The sequence below is a fragment of the Anguilla anguilla genome, chromosome 16, assembly GCF_013347855.1.
Source record: "Anguilla anguilla isolate fAngAng1 chromosome 16, fAngAng1.pri, whole genome shotgun sequence".
Lineage (NCBI taxonomy): Eukaryota > Metazoa > Chordata > Actinopteri > Anguilliformes > Anguillidae > Anguilla > Anguilla anguilla.
The window spans coordinates 4,947,804-4,970,647 of record NC_049216.1 but is presented as its reverse complement, the minus strand read 5'-3'; the positions used below and the strand labels follow the sequence as shown (position 1 = coordinate 4,970,647).

General features: G+C 40.2%; 1 protein-coding gene across 1 annotated transcript in view; it reads left to right on the top strand.

The window, feature by feature from the left end:
• The first annotated feature begins 386 nt into the window (after positions 1-386).
• Positions 387-22,844, top strand: part of LOC118215543 (mucin-2-like) — a 161,065-nt gene continuing 138,607 nt past the window's right edge. Inside the window, exons 1-3 of the mRNA XM_035396439.1 lie at positions 387-469; positions 846-866; positions 1,013-1,069. Coding sequence (XP_035252330.1) covers positions 415-469; positions 846-866; positions 1,013-1,069 — 133 coding nt within the window. The 5' untranslated portion in view covers positions 387-414. The remainder of the gene's footprint in view (positions 470-845; positions 867-1,012; positions 1,070-22,844) is intronic.

Sequence of the window (22,844 nt, the reverse complement as noted above, 5' to 3'; positions counted from 1 at the left end):
CATATAAGAGCATACTATTATTATGACATCACTGACTGTGTTATTGGAAAGATAATGTAATAAATACAAGATACACCTTAACAATAAATAAATCTTTAAATATTAATTCAGATAGAAATTTAAATGAGATACATTTTATATGTAAATAGTTTAAAAAGAAAGAATTTGCAGATCTTTTACATGGAACAAATCTATCAACACAAGCTGTTAAAGTTAATGTTTAAGGAGGGAACATACACTTAATTAAACAAAGAGTCACCATTCATCTTGACATATTCAAATTTACTTGCCAACCCCACCTATGCCACCTTTCCTTGGTCCCTCCTCAGAAAGTCAGGGTATAAAACTCAGAGTCTGAGTGGAAACGTTACTCCATTGCACCAGTCCTGAGAACGTTCCAATCCCCACAGCAGAATGGGGACACTCTTACGACTCCTGGCCTGGACGCTGCTGTCTGTTGGGCTGACAGGTCGGTACATCTTTTTGCAACTCTAATGTTAACTGCTTTAACATTTGCTCCCGATTAATGCTTAAGATACAGCTCCACAATTACAAAAATAACCAGATTATTATTCCCTTGATAGGAAATGAAGTGTTTGTATTGTTATGGAAGAACGTTTTACAACATCAGTACGTGCTAAATATAAATTCAGGTCATAAGGTAGAATATACATCGTGAGTTAAATTCAAAATCTTTTTCAAAATGTACTTTTAAAAACCTGCAAATCTCAAAGCATACTAATTTCACTAATCTGAGTTAATAAACATGTTTTTAATGTGACTTATTGAGAATATGTAATATAAAATATGATGAATACAATTCTTTCCACTGCTTCTCTCCACAGTTGGTTCAGATGATCAACAATGTGAGTTATGAATACAAAAAAAATGAATATTTCATAAAACAATAAGGCTTTGCATTATTGCCCAAGTTACTGTTTTGAGTTACAGTTTTGGCTGTGTTGTAGAAAGAAAAAACAGTGCAGCTAACTTCTTCCTCATTGTGTTGTAGCCTCTTCTCAGTCCGTGTATAAGACTTCTTCCATCACTAAGTTATCGGTGATCTCAGGTAAGGTCTGGAAGTGTGTTCCCACAACTTACTGTCTGTTACTGACATTTACTACCTAAAGGAATGTTCTACTAAAAATCTGTGATGTCACGTTTATGATGATGATGATTTTCTCTGGCCCAAGGAGTGAGCCCTGCTCACAATGGCCGAGTTTGCAGCACTTGGGGAAACTACCACTTCAAGACTTTTGATGGGGATGTCATCCAAGTGCCCTCCACCTGTAACTTTGTCCTAAGCTCTCTGTGCAAGAGCGACTACGAAGAGTTCAACATCCAGATGAGGAGGCAAGTGGTGGACGGCCTGCCCACCATCAGCAAGATCACCATGAAGCTGGACGGGACAGTGGTGGAGCTCACCAAGGACTCAGTCCTTGTCAACCATAACGAGTGAGAACTGGGAAATCTTAAACTTACAAATAATTATGAGAACAGGCCATTTATACCATCTCGGATTGTCTTTTATCTACAAATTAAGCGAATCCAACATGGCATCATGGATGGGATTCAACAACCAAAGAGTTTCCTCCTGGAAAGCTATTCCACATATTGCCAATATCTCAAAATTGTGCAAAAACTTTCTTCCTGATATATGTGCAACATGTACCTTTAAAAGGCACATATAGCTACTATTGCCCCCTATGATCCACTCTGAATATAACTCATTGAATGCCTTTATTCACTGTTTGAATGTGGATCAAAACAATACATTTGACAACAGCAATTTCACATAGCAGTAGTTTATTACCATGAAAACAGGTATCCTTAGCTCCCGAATGGGCGAGCCAGGAATGCAGCTTGAACTCTGAGCTAAGCACTGTTAGTTTTAATCTGGGTAGTACTCTAAACTAACTACGGCTATGTTTACACACACTCCAATATTCAAATGTTAACCCAAATATCAAGTATTGTGCTTATAAAATAAGCCTAATGAGCCAGCATCCCAGCTATGCCTAACTGGTATGTGTGATATGTGCCTCTTATACTGGTAAAATGCCAAATATATATTTATTTTGTGTTGTGAGTTTAACCAACTTCCATATCTTTCAGGGTCATCTTGCCATACAGCCAGCTTGGAGTTCTTATTGAGCCAACCCCCTCGCACCTTAAGATTACATGCAAGCTGGGCCTGGTTGCCACATGGAACAGGGATGACTCCTTCTTGGTATGATGCTTGTGATGCCGTGTAAAAATACACTGAAACTGGGGGGTCTAAACATGCTTAATCAAATGTGTTATTCTGAGGCCTAGGTTTGCCAGAGGAACATGGTAGTTTGTTTATTCCCATACACAGCATGTCACAAACCTTAGAAAGTACACTGCACACACTTATCTATGAACACACCTATTAGGAGTGATTCGTTAGCTGGGCAGCTGCCATTCACACAGAGAACACAGCATCTTATTTAATCTTATATCTGTTATTACTTGATTTTAGCCAAATATTATAAATCGTCCTCATCATGTTTTGTAATGATCGTAACATAGATTCAAAACTGCTCTAACTTTATTTGAACCTTTCTTGCCTATGGAAATACTGCTGCTAGGCCTATATGTGTATATATCATCTCAATGGCACATTCTGAGGAAGCCGATGTCAGCCTATTCTCCACCAGTTCAGTAACAACAAGATAATCATTATTGCGTTTTTTTAATGACACCAATGAACCAATCAGCCCTGCAGGATTGGAAATAGATCCCATAGAAACAGGTGAATGGTATATTGGGTAGATGTCCCATAGAGACAGGTGGGTGGTATATTGGGTAGATGTCCTGTAGGGACAGGTGAATGGTACATTGGGTAGATGTCCCATAGAGACAGATGGGTTGTATATTGGGGAGATGTCCCACAGAGACAGGTGGGTGGTATTTTGGGGAGATGTCCTGTAGGGACTGGTGACTCATATTTTATGGAGATGTCCTGTAAAGACAGGCAAATGGCATATTGGGGAGATGTCTCGTAGTGAGAGGTGACTGGTCTCTAGCTCCAGGGTATTGATATGGAGGGTGTTCCAGGAGAGTGCCAGTTCCCTTTGACCCCCTCACCCACAGTACACCCTACCACACTCGGCCCTAGCCCAGAGAATCCCACCAAAACCCCGCCCTACACATGGGAGTGTGGATGTCTCTCAGGCAGTCATGCAGCACTCCTGGTCCATAAACTGTCATGTTTGACATCTCAGAACAAAAAGATGCAGAAATTCTAGCATTCTATCTATGTGCTGAGAGAGACAGACTAGACAGCAGTGCTTCAAATTGTGTAGCTGATGTTGGACCACAAGATGATCTCCATCTTCTGCTAAATGAGAAGGCAACAGCTGGATTGCAACTGACCAGGAGGGGGATTTCTCCTAGAATATGGTTGGCATGGAGATACAGAAGGTAGATATTGCTCTGCTTGTCTCAACCAAGAAAAGCAGCGGCCTGTTCTTCAGAGAGGGTCATATCCAATTCAGTCTCTGAGCCTGGCATCTTCAAGCCAACCGGAAACGTAAAGCACAGACCCGTTAATCCTACATATATGAGAAGCACAAGAAGATCAGTGTGTGCAGTGTCCTTTATAAGGCATGTAGTACATGCTGTGAATGCATATTGGCATGCTTTCCTGTGCGCAGTCATACTCGTGTGTATTAGCATGACTTACTAATCTTACTTCACTGAAGCAGTAATGTTTCTCTTTTATAATTCCCACTGGCTGTTTTCCACCAATAGAGAGCAGGATCTTGAAACCACAATGGATTGTTCCTTGTGTACTGTATGTACATTATGTTAAGTATAAACAAATAATCCATTTTAGGAAAGACAGACCTTGACAATTGATTTGATAAACACATACCTGCCCAGGGATATTTGTGAATGTGTGCATGATTTTGTCAAAGGTCCTGTTGGCAAACTAATGCATGAACTGGCAATTTCTGTGGTTAAGCATGCCTCTGGCTGAAATGGCCATTATTTGATCACATTTACAAATTAAAATAGTCTATATCATCAAATATCCAAAGTACACAGTAAAAAGAATGTAAGGATTCATTTTTATAAACTTTTAAATATTTGTATATAATATGAAAATGATATAATCATAATTGTTTAAAGCACCAAAATAAAAAATAATGTAATAATGTAATGTAAAATTAGAAAAATGTGGTCATGGTTTTGTATATAATGCTTGTGTTCCAGGGAATATTTTCTGTTTCCTAAGATAAACAATACAACTCTGAACTCTCTGATTTTTGTTTAAGTCACATTTCTCATGTTGTTCTAGATGGAAATGGACAACAAATTCAGAAACCAGACGTGTGGGCTCTGCGGTGACTTTAACGGGGTGCAGACCTACGATGAGTTCTATAAAGATGGTAAATTTTTGCTGAACCTCTGTGAAATTCACCAATGCTTGCAGCTAAAAAAAACTGTGAAGAGAGACAGAACTAACATTTTATTCTATGTATATCTGGGTGTAATTTTTAAAATATATATTCAGAGCTTAACCTCCAAACTTCTCATGACTTACAGGTGCAAAATTATCTGCTATTAACTTTGCTAACATCTGGAGGATGGACAGCCCCACAGAAAACTGTGAAGAACCTGCACCGTTGCCTGAAAAGAGCTGCAACACTGTGGAGCTGGTAAGAACCTGCACCTGGTGCAGTACAAGAGTATGATAGGGCGTATATAGCTCAGGAGGTAAGAGCGATTGTCTGGCAGTCGGAGGGTTGCCGGTTTAAACCCCACCCTGGGCGTGTCGAAGTGTCCTTGAGCAAGACACCTAACCCCCAACTGCTCTGGCGAATGAGAGGCATCAATTGTAAAGCGCTTTGGATAAAAGCGCTATATAAATGCAGTCCATTTACCATTTGATAGATTTTCAGTTTTTTACATCCATTCATTTCACACAGCAACACGTCTGACCAGTCATAAGAGCATTTGATCGCTCATTCAGTCTTGGGATTTGTCCTGTCTGTTATAGAATGGGCAGCATTTCAAATACATGCATTTTAATTATGCATTTGCATTTATGTACACTACATGGCCAAATGTATGTGGACAACTGACATTCAACATCTCATGCAAAACTATGGACATTAATATGGAGTTGGTCCACACTTTGCTGCTATTAGAACCTGCACTCTTTTGGGAAGGCTTGATACTAGATGTTGGAGCATTGCTGCAGGGATTTGCTTCCATTCAGCCAGATGAGCATTAGTGAGGGCGGGCACTGATTGGACAATTAGGCCTGCCTCAAAGCTGGATTTCCAACTAATCCCAACGATTTTGGATGGGGTTGAGGTCATGGCTCTCTGCAGGCCACTCAAGTCCTTCCACACTGTTCTCACCTAAACCATTTCTCTATGGACCTACCCATGTGCCCTGGCATTGTCATGCTGAAACTGGAAAGGACCTTCCCCAAATTGTGAAAAATAGTTACGCAGCTATATGTTACTGGAATGTTAGTCGCAAAAAATTTTATTTACTTTTTTTTTGGGGGGGGGGTAATTGTATTGTATTATACCTTGAACATCCCTGGGCGGTTATCATTGCAGCAAGAGGCTTGCGAGAAGCTAATGTCCCAAGAGGCCTTCAGCAGTTGCCAGGACCTGGTGGCCAGCGATTACCTAATGAAAGCCTGCGTTTCTGACATGTGCAACTGCGACCAGAGCAGCAGCTCTTTTTGCCTGTGTAACACCATCTCGGAGTACTCGCGACAGTGCGTACACGCTGGTGGACAGCCACAGCAGTGGAGGACCCAGCAATTCTGCAGTACGTGGCTCTCCACTTTCCTCCAACGCACACACAACAATCCAAGTGACATTATATCTTCCTCAAAAACACTGATGAAAATGTATCATCTATTACATATCAAGTATTTAATATGAACAAAATATATGTTATAAGATAAACCTAGCCAACATCAGTGTGAAAAAATAAAACTGGATTAATATTTAGTAGCATATTTTTTACATACCCTATAATTTTATAATGCATTCCACAGATGTATAAAACAACATACATTTCATGCAAGAAAAATCTTTTGTAAATACGCTGGGGTCTTATTTTCAGAGTATATGTACATTGACTGTGTAAACATACTGCGAAAGAGGTTGATGATACCTTTTGATTTCAATCTTGTCATGGCTGACTGGCTTCACTGTGGCACACAGGCAAATCCTGTCCCTTTAACATGGAGTACCAGGAGTGTGGAACCCCGTGCATCGACACTTGCTCTAACCCACAGAGAAGCCAGATGTGTGACCAGCACTGTACTGACGGCTGCTTCTGCCCACCTGGTAAATGCTCCCATGTTCAGTAGTCTCTATCGCTCCAGAGTCTGGAATGGGCAATTTGCTTGAGAATGGTTTCTACTAGAAGTCATGCTACCTGTTTGCTTCTAACAGGCTTTAGCCAGTATCAAGTTATTTGCTGATGGACCACCAGAGAACTTTCTGGTTTGAATTGCCACCTCAGTGCAAGAAATCATGATTTATTATAACTGACCTCTGCTTTGTTAGCAAAACACATCCTGTGAGTTGGGTGGGCTTACCTCATATCAAAGTGTTAACATGGTGAGGCTCATCATACCCCAAGTTTATGAGGGTGATGGACGAGGTTCAATTATGAGTAATGACCAATAGCTACTGCTTTCAAAAGTAGTTTTAAAGCAACTGATGATTACCTCTCATGAGTTTAATGCCTGAGTTCTCACTTTACAAAAAGAAATGTCATTCATTGCACTGAAACTGAATGCACTAAATGACAAAAAAGACATTTAGTGCATTATGAAAATATATCTGCCATAAACACATTATGTGCATTCAGAGGTGCAGAAAAATTTAAGTGCTCTTCTGTAGCTGCAGGCATAATTAGGTTTGCAGTTTCGGAGTTAGCAATGCTAAATGTTAAAAATCTTTATCTTTCAGGGACTGTTTTTGATGACATCAAGCGGTCTGGCTGTATCAAAGTAGAGCAGTGCTCTTGTACCTATAATGGAGGAACATACGGTTCAGGAGAATCTTACAAAACTAATTGCAGGACTTGGTGAGTGAAATGCTCTGTGAAATGTCAAAATCAACTGCAGTGTTACTGTAAGTTAAGTGTGTCCATTATTTCTGGCATTATTTTTCCCAGTATTCATTTTCAATCACTTGCACTTTTCCATCAACCTCATTTTTCTTACCCAAAAAACTCAGCACTAAAGCATCTGATTCAACTAATGTTTGATCTGTATTAAAGACAATGGTTATTATTGTTTGCATACTGTACCTTATTTTAACTGAAGTCCTCATGAGATTAATATCTCTTTTGCAAGGGTGTCCTGGCCAAGAGGCAACCTACAATAAATAAGTATATACACAGAACACAAAATACAATAAACAAAAAATCTGGCTTAAGGATATGACATATGATTATAAGAAACATGAAAACACTTCTGTTACAGTGTTTTGAACCAAATCTTTGAAGTAATAAGACTGTCAGTTTTGGATCCTAGTTGAATCAGGTGTCATAGTACAAGGCCAGAACAAAAGCTAGCATCCACAGTTTTATTCAGGTAAGCATTGTGAAGCATTGTGACCTAGTGATAATTAACTAAAATACAAGCTGTTTTGTCCAGTACATGTTCTGGGGGTGAGTGGAGCTGTGAGGAACTGGAATGCCCTGGAACCTGTTCTGTAGAGGGTGGGTCACATATCACCACTTTCGACGGAAAAGCCTACAGCATTAATGGGCAGTGCTCCTACTTCCTGGTCAAGGTTAGTGCCCATAGAGTCTGTGATTCTGACATCATTATATTTTACATGTCAAAGGCATGGTTAGGGTCAAGTTCCATAAACAGCACACACTCTGCAAATCATACACTCTGATGCTGCAGTAAGGTACGTTACTTCCAGGCCGAATGCTGAAATTTAGTTATTAAAAAATTACTTTAAAAAAAAGTTACTGTTACATTGTGTCCTGCATCCTCCTTTATATAGACAGACAGAGTGAGAGAGAGAAAGAGAGAGAGAGAGAAAGAAGGCCTCAGCCCAGGATAAGCGGGTATAGATAATGGATGGATGGATGGATGTGATTGAGGCAATCTGTAAAAAAAAAAAAAAAATTTTAACTGTGGAATGCGTGAATTGTCTTTCGAAAAATAAGAGTTTGTGAAATGTCACTTTTGGGAGAGGGGGCTTTGCTTCTGATGAAGGGTAAAGAAAACAATTCCATTTCCTTTAAAACAACACACGAGTCACTGTCCACTGTCATCCTTTTCCCTTAGCAACGCGAAGGAAACAATTTCACAGTTCTGGCAGACTTAGAAAAATGTGGCCTAAGCGACACAGAGACCTGTCTGAAGGCTGTGAGCATCCGAGTCCTAGATACTGTAAGTAATTCCTTCCTCTGCATCCTTTTAGGCGTCATTTAAGTAAAGACTGAAATTTGTATTTTTTTTATTTTTTAAACCTCTTTGGGTCTTGTGACCCAGCCGCTGATTGATTAGCAATAGTTAGCGTATTAGATTATTAGATCAAATGCAACAACGCACCAGGGTTGGCATCCAGTGGCGACTACTGGCCACCATATCCATCATTGGTGTACCAGCCAGGACATATTTTTAAGGCAGCTGTTGTAGAATGTTAAATGTCTCCCTACTCACTTCCTCTCCATCCCACAGATCATCTCCATCCAGCCAAACGGAGCTGTCTCTGTAAATAGTTTAGTAGCTCCACTGCCACTTTCTACAGGTAGGCTGTTGCCGTATTTCTGCTTTATGTCAGCTAGTAATGAACAGAAATGGATGTATTCTAACAGAATCATTTACATTGCAGATCAGGTCACCATCTTCAAGCCATCCACATTCTACATCATTGCCGACACCAGTACGGGCTCCAGCTGAGGATCCAGCTGGTTCCAGTCATGCAGGTCCTACATCACCTTAGACCCCTCATACAAGGGGCATACCTGTGGTAAGTGCTCGCAATAACTTTATTATTCAGAATAAATTTAACACAATTTACTACTGGTGATATTTTCAAAACCAATATATATTCAAAATCTATCAATAGCATGTTATTGGAAAAATGGTAATTACAGGTAATATGGGTAAACTATTGTAAGGTACTGCCTGGTTATTTCCTGAAATTCTCACATACATTGAGCGCAATTGCAGGCTCTTTCTGGAATAGGTGAGATTGATTTACTGCAGTCTGGTTCGAACAAATCTGAGTAAAAGGTTGATGGAAGCATTGGCTGAACTGCCACCTCGACTTGTAGCCCACCTAAAGCAGATCATGATTTGTCGGAAGCCATAATTGATCATGGGTTTATTAGCAATACACAAGCTTCCAAGCTATTTTTGCCATACTTCCAAGATCCCTGATAGTATCCAAGAAATATAGGCAGTAGGTATTCCCAATCACCATTGGCATTTTTCTATGTGTTATCAATGTACCCCGTGACTAGTGGAACTCTTCTCTGGCTTCTAGCAAAAGGTGATATCACCATCATCTCTATATTATCATCCCTGGCATATCTCCAGAAACAGACAGAATTTTGATGCTGAGAGGGTCAACCCAGTCAGCCTCATAGTACCGTAAATGTATGACCCTCACTGGAGGCTAGTGGATGGCTGGCTGGGGAAATGGTTTTTTTTTTTTTTACAAATGCCCAGTACCTTGTGCTTTCCTCCCTCAGGTCTGTGCGGAAACTTTAACAATATGGAAACGGACGACTTCAAAGTCACTTCTGGACTGGTTGAGAGCACCCCAGCAGCATTCGCCAACACCTGGAAGGCTAGGTCCAGCTGCCCCGATATTAAGGGCAGCACTGAGGACCCCTGCAGTCTTAGCGTGGAGAATGGTAACTATGAAAGCATATAAACTACAGCTATGACCACCACAGCTAGGACTCCCCGTGACAATATTTACTGTAACTCCCAATGACATCATGTACAGTACAACTGTGCCTCCTGGGCTATGGTTTGTACACTACTGCTGTGACGCCATCACAATGACAACCTGCACGCCAACTCTGACATCCTGACAACATGTACACTATAATAGTGACTCCGTGACTAGGACAACATGCACACTATAATAGTGACTCCATGACTAGGACAACATGTACAATATAATAGTGACTCCGTGACTAGGACAGCATGTACACTATAATAGTGACTCCATGACTAGGACAACATGTACACTATAATAGTGACTCCATGACTATGACAACGTATACACTATAATAGTGACTCCATGACTAGGACAACATGAACACCACAGCTCTTCTGGAACCCTACTTCTGTCCTTCATTCTCACATTTGTCATTTTAGGGAAAGGAAGTATGTGTTTGGCATGTATATAACATGATATTTTAAAGTAGTATGATGATATTTTACCAAAGAAAGGAAATGTAGTTCCATATTTTTATGCATTTGTGTCTCACCTTTCCACAGAGCGATATGCCACGCACTGGTGCTCCTTCCTGACAGAATCAAAGGGACCATTTTCCCGGTGCCATTCTGAGATAAACCCAGACAAGTACAGAATGGTAAGTCATTACACACATAATTATTTAAATGCCTTAATTTCTGAAGAGGTCATGATCATTATCCCAGCCGGAGAATTTCAGTCCCACATAACACATTTGTCAGAGAGTTATTTTTGATGGCGGACTCCCTCTTCCCCTCAGCAATGCATGCATGACAGCTGCAACTGCGAGAAGAGCGAAGACTGCATGTGTGCTGCAATCACTTCCTACGTCCATGCTTGTGCCGTCAAAGGCATCATACTCAAAGGATGGAGAAATCATTTCTGCAGTAGGTCAAACTTCATCAGACAAAGAGAAGCAGGGCAGATCAGGCTAAGCGATACTAAAATGGGGTTTTCTATCTTTTCCTTTTCTCAGATAAATACACCAGCTGCCCAAGCTCAATGGTGTTTCAGGACAGCATGACCTGCTGCAAGCGCACCTGCCGCTCTCTCAGTGAGCCTGACTACACCTGCCAGGTAGACTTCTTACCTGTGGACGGCTGCGGTTGTGAAGAGGGAACCTACATGAACCAAGAAAACCAATGTGTCCCTGCCACAAGCTGTCCCTGTTACCACAAGGGGGTGGAGGTTGAAGCAGGAGAGACAATCATCAAGAACGGGGCTACATGGTAAGGCCTTTGCTGTGTGTTAGTGATAGTAGGGTTTCTGTGTCTGTGTTAGGGACAGTAGAGTTTCTCTATGCATGTCAGTGACAGTAGAGTCTCTGTTTGTTCCTGATAATCCTTAAATACCGACTGTATTGTATAATACTAATCTTTCTTGTTGATTATACATGAGGGAAATTTTATTTAAGCTCTTGGTTTACAATAAAAAAGCAACAATTACACACAACAAACAGCACATATAATACAATTCAGTATATATTCCAGATGATAAAAGCCCATGATAGATCACTTTCTGTCTAAGTGACCACAATGTTTCTTCTGCAGAGAGAAGCAGAAGACATTCCGTGCATCATAAATTGGATCATAAATTATTAATATTATTAAATTCAATGAAAAGCAGCTCAATGAAGAAATAGTTCACACTTGTTCTCAGTGCATTGCAATATTTGTTTTTGTTTTGCCAATCGTACACTGTCTCCATTTTGCAGCACTTGCAGCAAAGGATCTCTGAGTTGCTTTGGGGCTGAAGAACTGATACAAAGTAAGTATAATTGAATCTCAGTCTCTAATTTTAATCTCAATTTTTATCTGATATCAATTTCAATTCAATTTCGATTAAATACAGTACATTCTGTATCTAAAACATCTGACTGTGAATTCAGCCACATACTGAATATAAAGACATAAATTCAATGGCATAGATGTAAAAATGTGGACATGCGTACAAAACCAGAAGTTAATTAGTCAAGACAGCACGAGCACTTAACACTGAAAACCAGTCACAAGATAAGTTTATTTTGACTTTTTGTGCTGGACACCGTTGGGTCAATTGCAGTGTGCTGAGCTGGAGTTTTAACCATTGCTTTAAACCACTAGGCCACAGAACTGCAGTGCAACTGGAGCATCTTTTCTAAATCAATGAAATAAGGATTAGCTGTTCCGGTTGTACAGCAGTTCTGAGGTTTAAACTTCAGCTAAACACACTGAAATTGACACAATACAATTATAGGTTAATAGAATTGTAAACAATAAATCCATTTTTACAGTTCTATTTCAACTGAAAGGGAAAGGGCCAAGCATTATTTTAGAAGCAGGAAATAAACAGTAACACAGAAATAAACAGGAAATATAAAGCCCTTTCTGCATCTCCCACAGCCACCTGCGTCTCACCCATGGTGTTATTCAACTGCGAGGGGACCAAATCAGGGACCAAAGGGTCTGAGTGCCAGAGGAGCTGCAGTGCACTCAACATGGAGTGTGTGAGTTACGCACTTGCCTTCCTACAGACCACCCAGCAGCTATAGACCACCCAGCAGCATTTACAGTACAATACACTCAACATGGAGTGTGTGAGTTACTCACTTACCTTCCTACACACCACCCAGCATCATTTACAGTACAATACATTCAACATGGAGTGTGTGAGTTACGCACTTGCCTTCCTACAGACCACCCAGCAGCTATAGACCACCCAGCAGCATTTACAGTACAATACACTCAACATGGAGTGTGTGAGTTACTCACTTACCTTCCTACAGACCACCCAGCAGCTATAGACCACCCAGCAGCATTTACAGTACAATACACTCAACATGGAGTGTGTGAGTTACTCACTTACCTTCCTACACACCACCCAGCATCATTTACAGTACAATACATTCAACATGGAGTGTGTGAGTTACTCACTTACCTTCAAACAGACCACCCAGCAGCTATAGACCATCCAGCAGCATTACAGTATAACACACTCAACATGGAGTGTGTGAGTTACTCACTTACCTTCCAACAGAACACCCAGCATCATTTACAGTACAATACACTCAACATGGAGTGCGTGAGTTACTCACTTACCTTCCTACACACCACCCAGCATCATTTACAGTACAATACACTCAACATGGAGTGCGTGAGTTATTCACTTACCTCCTACAGACTACCCAGCAGCACTTACAGCTTCAGCTACTTATCTTCCACATTCAGTTTATACTGTAAGTCACTCGATAATGATAAATGAATAATAATATAATTAAAATGCTTTAATTATTTAAAAGGTTCACCCATTAACTTTGTACTCTGCAAGGTATTTTGCCCAAACTATTACCCTAACCTGTCCATAAATATCGCTGAGCTGATCTGCTCTGTACTTGCCCTAAACTGATGCTGATGAATAATCAGTTTCACAGAACACATTCAATTGCTTGAAATGTTGAGAAAAGCAGCATATGATAGCCTGACAATGCTTATTCAACCTGTAATCTGTACTAGTTAGCAAGCCAATCAGTCCAGATTTATAATTTACCATTTTTGTGTATTCAGACGGGATTAGAGAGTGGACATACAGCAGTGGTTACGCCGATAGCAGTAAAATGTTCAATTACACATGGAAAACCATGAAATTAAAGTGTTTTACAGGTGCACAAGTGATTGTGATGATTTTGTGATGCGATTTTCCACCACAGGTCAGTACGGAGTGCATTTCAGGCTGCGTATGTCCTGAAGGACTGGTGGCTGATGGGATGGGGGGCTGTGTAAAAGAGGAAACTTGCCCCTGTATCCACAATGGTGTTCCATACCAGCCTGGGTCCAAAATTAAAGTTTCCTGCAACAAATGGTAAGTCTGATCTGCACATAATTTTATAAATCGATGCTCCTTTGAAATGCATATTATCATAATTTCAGGGATGTGACTCAGAGTTTAGGAACTCTCTGACAGCTGTCAGCATCCTGCCTCTTGCCCAATGCACACTGGGAAAGGTGCCAGCACCCCCTGCAATCCTGACCCCGGGTATAGATAATGGATGGATGGATGGACAGCTGTTAGCAGAAGAGTATGCTAAGCAAAAAAGGAAAAAAAAGCCGAATACTTTTGACCCTTGGGACAAATAGGTGCTGAAAACAAGCATTTCTGACCAATCAGGAAAGATCTCATCCCTGTATTTTGTTACTGTTATCGTTTCAGCACCTGTAAGAAAAGCAAATGGGAGTGTACATCTAATGAGTGCCATGGGACCTGTGCCATATATGGAGATGGCAATTACATCACCTTTGATGAGAAAAGGTTCAGATTCAGTGGAGGGTGTGAATATACCCTCACTCAGGTACATTTTATAATAAATGACAAACTGCAAACTGACAGCGAAATATATTCATGAGCAAGACAGAAACGTAGCTTGGGAAAGCATAATGTGTTATATCGATTCTCTCCATAAATCACTCTTCTCCTTAAATCTATTAGGAGATTTGCTTTTGCAATCCAAATTAAGTAGCTTGATGTTGTGCCCTGACCTAGAATTTAGATCTGCAAATCCTTGGTCTAGTGCCAGAAGCTAGTTACTGAGCAACACTACCACACTTATACAAATGTGAATATTCCTGAACTTGAACCCAAATGTGCAACTTTTGCAGGATTACTGCAGCAAGAGCATTAATGGAACTTTCAGGGTGGTCACTGAGAACGTACCCTGCGGAACCACTGGCACCACCTGTTCTAAGGCCATCAAGCTCTATCTGGAGGTATGTACTGCAGGCCTGTGTGTCTGACGTTAGTAAAATAGCAGAACATTTAAACCAGAAGCCTACCTAAAAGCCATTGTACAATGGGTCAGGTGCAAAACAACTACTTAGTAAGATATTACAATTACAAAACTGACTCTATTTAACATGTGCATATCGGCATTACATATATTATCATGACTGACATGTTAATATAATATGTCTGGTAATGTTTATAAAGCATCAAAGAAAATTGCTGTAAACAGTTAGTAGGTAACCAGCTAATGAGTGACTTAGATAGTCACTTTTAAAGTTCCTTTGGTTTTTTTAGTTTAACCCATCTTCCATCCAATCACAATGTGAAACACCACAAAGATAGTAATTAGTGATGTGGCCTAATTTATAGCTGCTGGTAGAAATTTGTGCCTCAAGTTTGCAAATGTCAATAAAACATTTATTAAACACTTTATTTATTGAAATTCTCGCTTGCAAACAGAAAGGAAAATCAAACCCAAATGTTGAAGAAATAGATACTGTAGCTAGTAACCTTCAGCTTCCATTGTTGTCAGCATGGTTGTCATTTCTTTCTCAGGGTAATGAGCTGGTACTGGCTGAAGGAAAGTACCATGTGATACAGAGGGAGACTGGCAGTGAGATTCCATTCAAGATCAGAACCATGGGGATATACCTGGTGGTTGAGGCAAACAATGGCCTAATCCTAATATGGGACAGAAAGACCAGCATGTTCATCAAACTTGCCCCAACATTTGAGGTAAGTATTTTTCATGGAAAGTGATTACATTAGTGATTGATCAATTTGTCACCAAAGCAACTTAAATATGCAAAATATGATGATGTATTGGGGCATCACTATGCAATGACATGTTTGCATGCCTGTGTGTGCACCGCACAGGGTAATTACTTTCTTTGATACAGTATATCAATGCGTTTCCAGGTGTCCACTTTTATTTATACAAAAGTTAAGGGGAAAACATAATTATTCTCATTGTTGGCAAAAAGCAGCCCTACTGGGGAATATCCATGTTAAAAATTACGAACACTCACTAAATTTTGTCGCTGTCACTCTTAGGAAGACCACGACAAAATAGCTGCTAGGCCAGACGCACGCGTGTACACTTAGCATTGCAGTGCTCCAGGCCAAAGATGCATGTGTGCATTTAATCTCTTCTCCAGGGTCGTGTTTGTGGTCTGTGTGGAAACTACGATGGCAACGGAAACAACGACTTCACCACCAGGAGCCAGTCACCGGTAGCAAACGCTGTGGATTTTGGAAACAGCTGGAAGGTGGCTCCCACCTGCCCCGATGCAGAGCTCATAAAAGACCCCTGCACATCAAACCCTTACAGACAAGCCTGGGCCCAGAAGCAGTGTAGCATCATCAACAGCAATGTGTTCAGCACTTGCCACTCACAGGTACAACGGCCACATACCACGGTTACCGTACTCCAGGGATAGGCAGCATTCAAAAATATATATACTGCATTTGAAATGTTTTTTTTCATGGATGTATTGCATATATGGGTTGCTACTTTCGTATTGTTAAAGCTCTGTGTCACCAGCAAAGCAATCTAGGCCTCCACTGTTTTTGATTGTGGTTTGTAGACATACAGTTGTTTTTAGGTATTTGAAAATTAGAAATATTTTAGCATGTTTGTATCTATCCTTGTCATACCATGACTTAGTGGTCGGGCCTAGACTGGTTCTTAATTTAGATTTAAACTCTAGAATCTGGCGTTATTCACTTGTGGTTATACAGTGACTTCCATGTGAGTACAATGAAAAATGTATTTTCTAAATATGTTCCTATACTTTTGAAAGTAATTCTGATGGTATAAAATGCATGTAAATGGAAAAATGTGATTTGCTGAAGCAGAAAATCTTTACTGTTCTGGAAAGGTGGACCCTGGGCAGTACTACGATGCGTGCGTGAGCGACTCGTGCGCGTGTGACAGCGGGGGAGACTGTGAGTGCTTCTGCACGGCTGTGGCGTCTTACGCGCAGGCCTGCAACGAAGCTGGAGTGTGCGTCGCCTGGAGAACTCCCCAAATCTGCCGTGAGTCACAGCAAACCACACAAGCAAAAGCCCTGTGCCGCAATGAAAATGTGTTCATATGACCCTGAGCAGCAACCTGGGTTCACAACAACTGTGATCTGTTGTTCTCTCATTCACAAAAACTGAAAATGCAATACAGCCTATCTTGTCCAGTACCACATTTAATTATAAAACCACTCACGGCTAGTTTAAATTGGTTCTGGGCCCCAAGGCCAATAAAACATTTGGCCCCAACCAACAAGTGCATGAAAAACTCTTCCAAACATCACAGCATAGAGACAAATGGCAATCAGAGGAGCAACATGAGAAATACCATAATGTAAAGTAACCTTGCAGCTTGCACTGTGGTACATTCAGAGCAAGCTGAGCCATTGATGCATCAGAGCATCACTTGACGTTAATGTGCCATGTCACCATCTTACTGGGCAAACTGGGCAAATTTGTCTTTGCAAATGTGCTTTGGCTCTAGATTACCATGTTTACTCTTGAGAATGTGATTTATACATATATGTACCACAGTTACATATAGTTTTAATTTAAAAATTCCACTGGAAAAGTGACAAGCTGTTGACCACACGAATATGTGGATGTATACGACTGATTTGTTTCTATCCCATGTAGCTCTGTTCTGTGATTACTACAATGGCCCTGATGATTGTGAATGGCACTACAAGCCCTGTGGAGCCCCCTGCGTTAAAACCTGCAGGAATCCTTCAGGGATTTGCTCAAAACAGATTCCTGCCCTTGAAGGTAATAGTTTCCCCCCTAATCTGTTTCCAGTTATCACGGGTAACATTTATTTCCTCTAGTTCTTTACACAATTTGTAGTTGCACTCCAATTTTAAAACCATACTTCATTTTACTCAGCTATTGATGCTATAGTTTGTGTGGCTGATTAGGAACTTTAGCATGTTAGCAAGTATCTAATGAAAAGGAGATCATTTAAGAGGTTATATCATTATGGATGTAATTATAAATGCACTGCTGCCTCAACAAGAATGTCTCATTTTTGCCAATAAAGACATTCACTTTTGTTACTCTTGCTATTTCAAGGAAATTTTAAAGCAAAACCCCAGCTGTATCTTCTTTTTCCATATCCTTGGGGTACAAAAAGAAACAAATAACATTCATTTTTTAAATTGAAAGTCAATTGTTTCTGTTTTTTTCTCTCCATTATTATTATTATTATTATTATTGTTGTTTCTATTGTTATCACCATCAGCAATGGTCAAAACACATCCACAGAAATACTTATACCCCTCCATAACTTGATTTATTTGACTTATCCATCTCCCAGCAACTAGTGTCATTATTATTATTATTATTATTGCTGCTATTACTATTGTCATTATTATTATGATTACTATTGTTATTATTATTATATTATTATTATTATTATTATTGTTGTTGTTGTTGTTGATGTTATTATTATTATTATTATTATTTTGTTTCTGTTTTTTATTTTCCTTCTTCTTCCCTCTCCACTATTGCACTACCTCTATCTCATTTCTCTCCTATCTAAATGTCAGAAGTCATGGCTAGCTACCCTCTCCAGTATAACCTGATCCCACTCTTGTTTGCAAATATCCAGTTCTCAGTCTATTGATCACCTGTCTGTCTGTCTGTCTGTCTGCCTGTCTGTCTGTCAATTTGTTTGTCTGCCTGCCTGTCTATCTGTCTGCCTGTCTACCTGTAAATTTGTCTGTCCACCTGGCTGTCTATCTGTCTGCCTGTCTGTCTGTTGGTCGATCCAATTATTATTATTATTATTATTATTATTATTATTATTATTATTATTATTATTATTTTATTTTTATTTTTTTGGGGGGGTGGGGTGGGGGGGATAACATGGGTGGGCAGGGGTGGGGGGAAGCCAGGGGTTTTGATTGAAGGGGGAGGGGAGTTGGTGGAGGGATTTGAAGCGGCTTCACCCTGTTTTGTAACTGTAGAATTGAAATAAAGAAATTTTATTAAAAAAAAAAAAATTTGAAAGTCAATGTTCCTAACATTTTTTACTTAAATGGAGCTAAATGAACCTGTGTCCACACATGCTGCATTGCAAGAGTAAAATGTTACGACATACTATGATTTATTACCGACTGAACATTGTCTGGGATTTGGTGGAGGGCTTTAATGTAATAATACTAGTGAAGGAGAAACTTTCACACTATATAGGGTTTTACACATTTCACATAATCAATTTTTATTAATGTTTGACTTTCTAATTCTGCCTTAAAGGACCTCAACTGTTTGGTGGGCAGAAATAGCCCTTTAGGAAATCTTGCAACATGCTAAATAACCATATTGGGCTGAAAAGGTTATGTTCAGTTGTTTCTAAACAAATGGCAGCTCTATACTAACTTCTACAGTTAACTAACTGTCATGCACTGCTCATAGTAATTTTAACTGAATGTGGATCAAAGAATCTATCCTGACAGACTTTATCTTTTCAGGCTGCTATCCAAAGTGTCCTGCAGACAAACCATTCCTAGATGAAGACACAATGAAATGTGTGCCGAGTGAAGATTGTGGCTGCTATGATGAAGAGGGAAATCACTACACCAATGGACAGAGTGTCCCATCCACAAAGAACTGTGAGACCTGGTAAGATCACATTTTTTTTGGACAATCAGCAAACACGGCCCGGTACTAGGATCCCAGTTAATCCTGTTTTCAACTGAAAAATTGCCCTGCCTGAACGGGATTCTCCGTTGACACATAATTCCTGCAAAACATGACACTGAAAGATAAAAATCCAGAGACTGAAGAAAAGCAAATAGATAGCTATAGTTCCTGATAAATAAGCTAGCAAATCTGGGTACTGTGTGTTTGCAAATGCCAACCTTAATCTCCTAATGCCACACTTGTTCAGTACACATTATACGTGCTTCAGCAGAAGGAATGATGGCAACACTGTTCAAAACTCCAGTTAAATATTTACTGTGCTCCAAAGAATGTCTTACAACACAATTTAAGAAAAAGATAACGCACCAATTTACTTTTTTTCTTACAGCTACTGTGCAAGTGACTGGATACTCTGCAGTCATGATGACAAACGGTGAAGCTAATATTCATAAAACTATATTAATACTATAATAATAAAGATGGGGTGTGAGAAACACATGGTTGAATGTATCGGACAAGTAAATATAACTCTTTTCTCATTTTCACAGCCTGTTACTGCATATACAAAGGAAATAATTACCCTTAGGGAGTTACCATTTACAACACTACCGATGGTGACGACAGTTGTATCACTGCCTGTCTGCGGAAAGAAGGGAACAATTGAGAGGGATTATGTATCATTGTGCAACCACCACCACAGTAGTACCAACCACGCCACCCAGGACCACAGAATCCACAGCACCCGCCAAATATACCACAGCACCACCGACAACAGTCTTTGTCTTCTCAACAACAGGTAGGTTTAGGTGATTTATGCCAAATAGGACTGTACATGGGTGTGCCAGGTTGGTTGTGTTACAAGCTTTGCTTGTGCTAAAAGGTTTGTAACAGCTAAATATATTTGTAAATCAGCCCTACAGGGGAATTTTATGACAGAGCCAAATTAGAAAACCAGTTTTCCAGAGCATGAAAAAATTGTAAAACCTTGCATTTTTGAACAGAAATTAAGCCATGAGTGGCATGTGCTACTGTCAACCCTAAGTAACAAAAACAAAACTTTAACATGCTGCTGAATATTTCACATCAGTCAATTTTTGTGACTATTTGAATCTCAAATAAAAGCATATTAGATAATTATTTTGTCATTTTGAAATGACAACACTGGGATACAAATTACTCTCCCAAATACTTCTGATATAATGTCAAAAGTGTAACTGAACATTAGCTGTATACAAGCAGGTGTATGAATGTGTATGACTGTTGCGGCACAAAAAACATTGTAATGAGAGATCTTGCAACTTCCTTTTCAGGAGTGACATCATGACAACAGAAGAAGGAAGGGGAAACTTCCTTCAAGCCAGTTACACAAACATTGCCCATATTCACATTGCCAGAAGAAACTACAACAAAATATTCACATTGCCACAGACAGTGACAACAGCAGGGGAAACAAAAAGCCAACCAGGGGCCAACGGGGTCAACAGAAGTCAAACCTCACCACCATCTCCACAGCACCTTGACGACAGAAAAACGAATATCCACAACAGAGAAATTCAGACTGAAACAACAAAGCCACCAACGGAGACAACCACTGCCCTATCATAGAAACATCATCCACAACTCCAATTTCAGAAATCACAAGTTCAACAACAGAAGAAGTATTCACTACTCCAGTAATACCACCTAAGACTACCACTTCTCCTGTTGTGACATCATCAAGACCCTCGACTAGCACGGAGACAACAATTGTGCCACCTATAACAACAGAAGCAAAACCTACAACGTCTCAGACAGGTCCAACAACCACTCAAAAACCATCCACAACAGAGGAAAAGACATCAGGAACAACAGAAGAAGGAAGGGAAACTTCCTTCAAGCCAGTAACACAAACATTGCCCATATTCACATTGCCAAAAGAAACTACAACAAAATATTCAACATCGCCACAGAAAGTGACCACAGCAGGGGAAACAAAAAGCACACCAGGGCCAACGGGGTCAACAGAAGTCAAACCCACACCATCTCCCACAGCACCTTTGACGACAGAAAAACCGAAATCCACAACAGAGAAAATTCAGACTGAAACAACAAAGCCACCAACGGAGACAACCACTGTCCCTATCATAGAAACATCATCCACAACTCCAATTTCAGAAATCACAAGTTCAACAACAGAAGAAGTATTCACTACTCCAATAATACCACCTAAGACTACCACTTCTCCTGTTGTGACATCATCAAGACCCTCGACTAGCACGGAGACAACAATTGTGCCACCTATAACAACAGAAGCAAAACCTACAACGTCTCAGACAGGTCCAACAACCACTCAAAAACCATCCACAACAGAGGAAAAGACATCAGGAACAACAGAAGAAGGAAGGGAAACTTCCTTCAAGCCAGTAACACAAACATTGCCCATATTCACATTGCCAAAAGAAACTACAACAAAATATTCAACATCGCCACAGAAAGTGACCACAGTAGGGGAAACAAAAAGCACACCAGGGCCAACGGAGTCAACAGAAGTCAAACCCACACCATCTCCCACAGCACCTTTGACGACAGAAAAACCGAAATCCACAACAGAGAAAATTCAGACTGAAACAACAAAGCCACCAACGGAGACAACCACTGTCCCTATCATAGAAACATCATCCACAACTCCAATTTCAGAAATCACAAGTTCAACAACAAAAGCAGAAGTCACTACACCAGTAGTACCACCTGAGACTTCCACTTCTCCTGTTGTGACATCATCAAGACCATCAACTAGCACGGAGACAACAATTGTGCCACCTACAACAACAGAGGTAAAACCTACAACGTCTCAGACAGCTCCTACAACCACTGAAAAACCATCCACAACAGAGAGAATTGAGACTGAAACAACAAAGCCACCAACAGAGACAACCACTGGTCCTATCATAGAAACATCATCCACAACTCCAATTTCAGAAATCACAAGTTCAACAACAAAAGCAGAAGTCACTACACCAGTAGTACCACCTGAGACATCCACTTCTCCTGTTGTGACATCATCAAGACCATCCACTAGCACGGAGACAACAATTGTGCCACCTACAACAACAGAGGTAAAACCTACAACGTCTCAGACAGCTCCTACAACCACTGAAAAACCATCCACAACAGAGAAAATTGAGACTGAAACAACAAAGCCACCAACAGGGACAACCACTGGTCCTATCATAGAAACATCATCCACAACTCCAATTTCAGAAATCACAAGTTCAACAACAAAAGCAGAAGTCACTACACCAGTAGTACCACCTGAGACTTCCACTTCTCCTGTTGTGACATCATCAAGACCATCCACTAGCACGGAGACAACAATTGTGCCACCTACAACAACAGAGGTAAAACCTACAACGTCTCAGACAGCTCCTACAACCACTGAAAAACCATCCACAACAGAGAAAATTGAGACTGAAACAACAA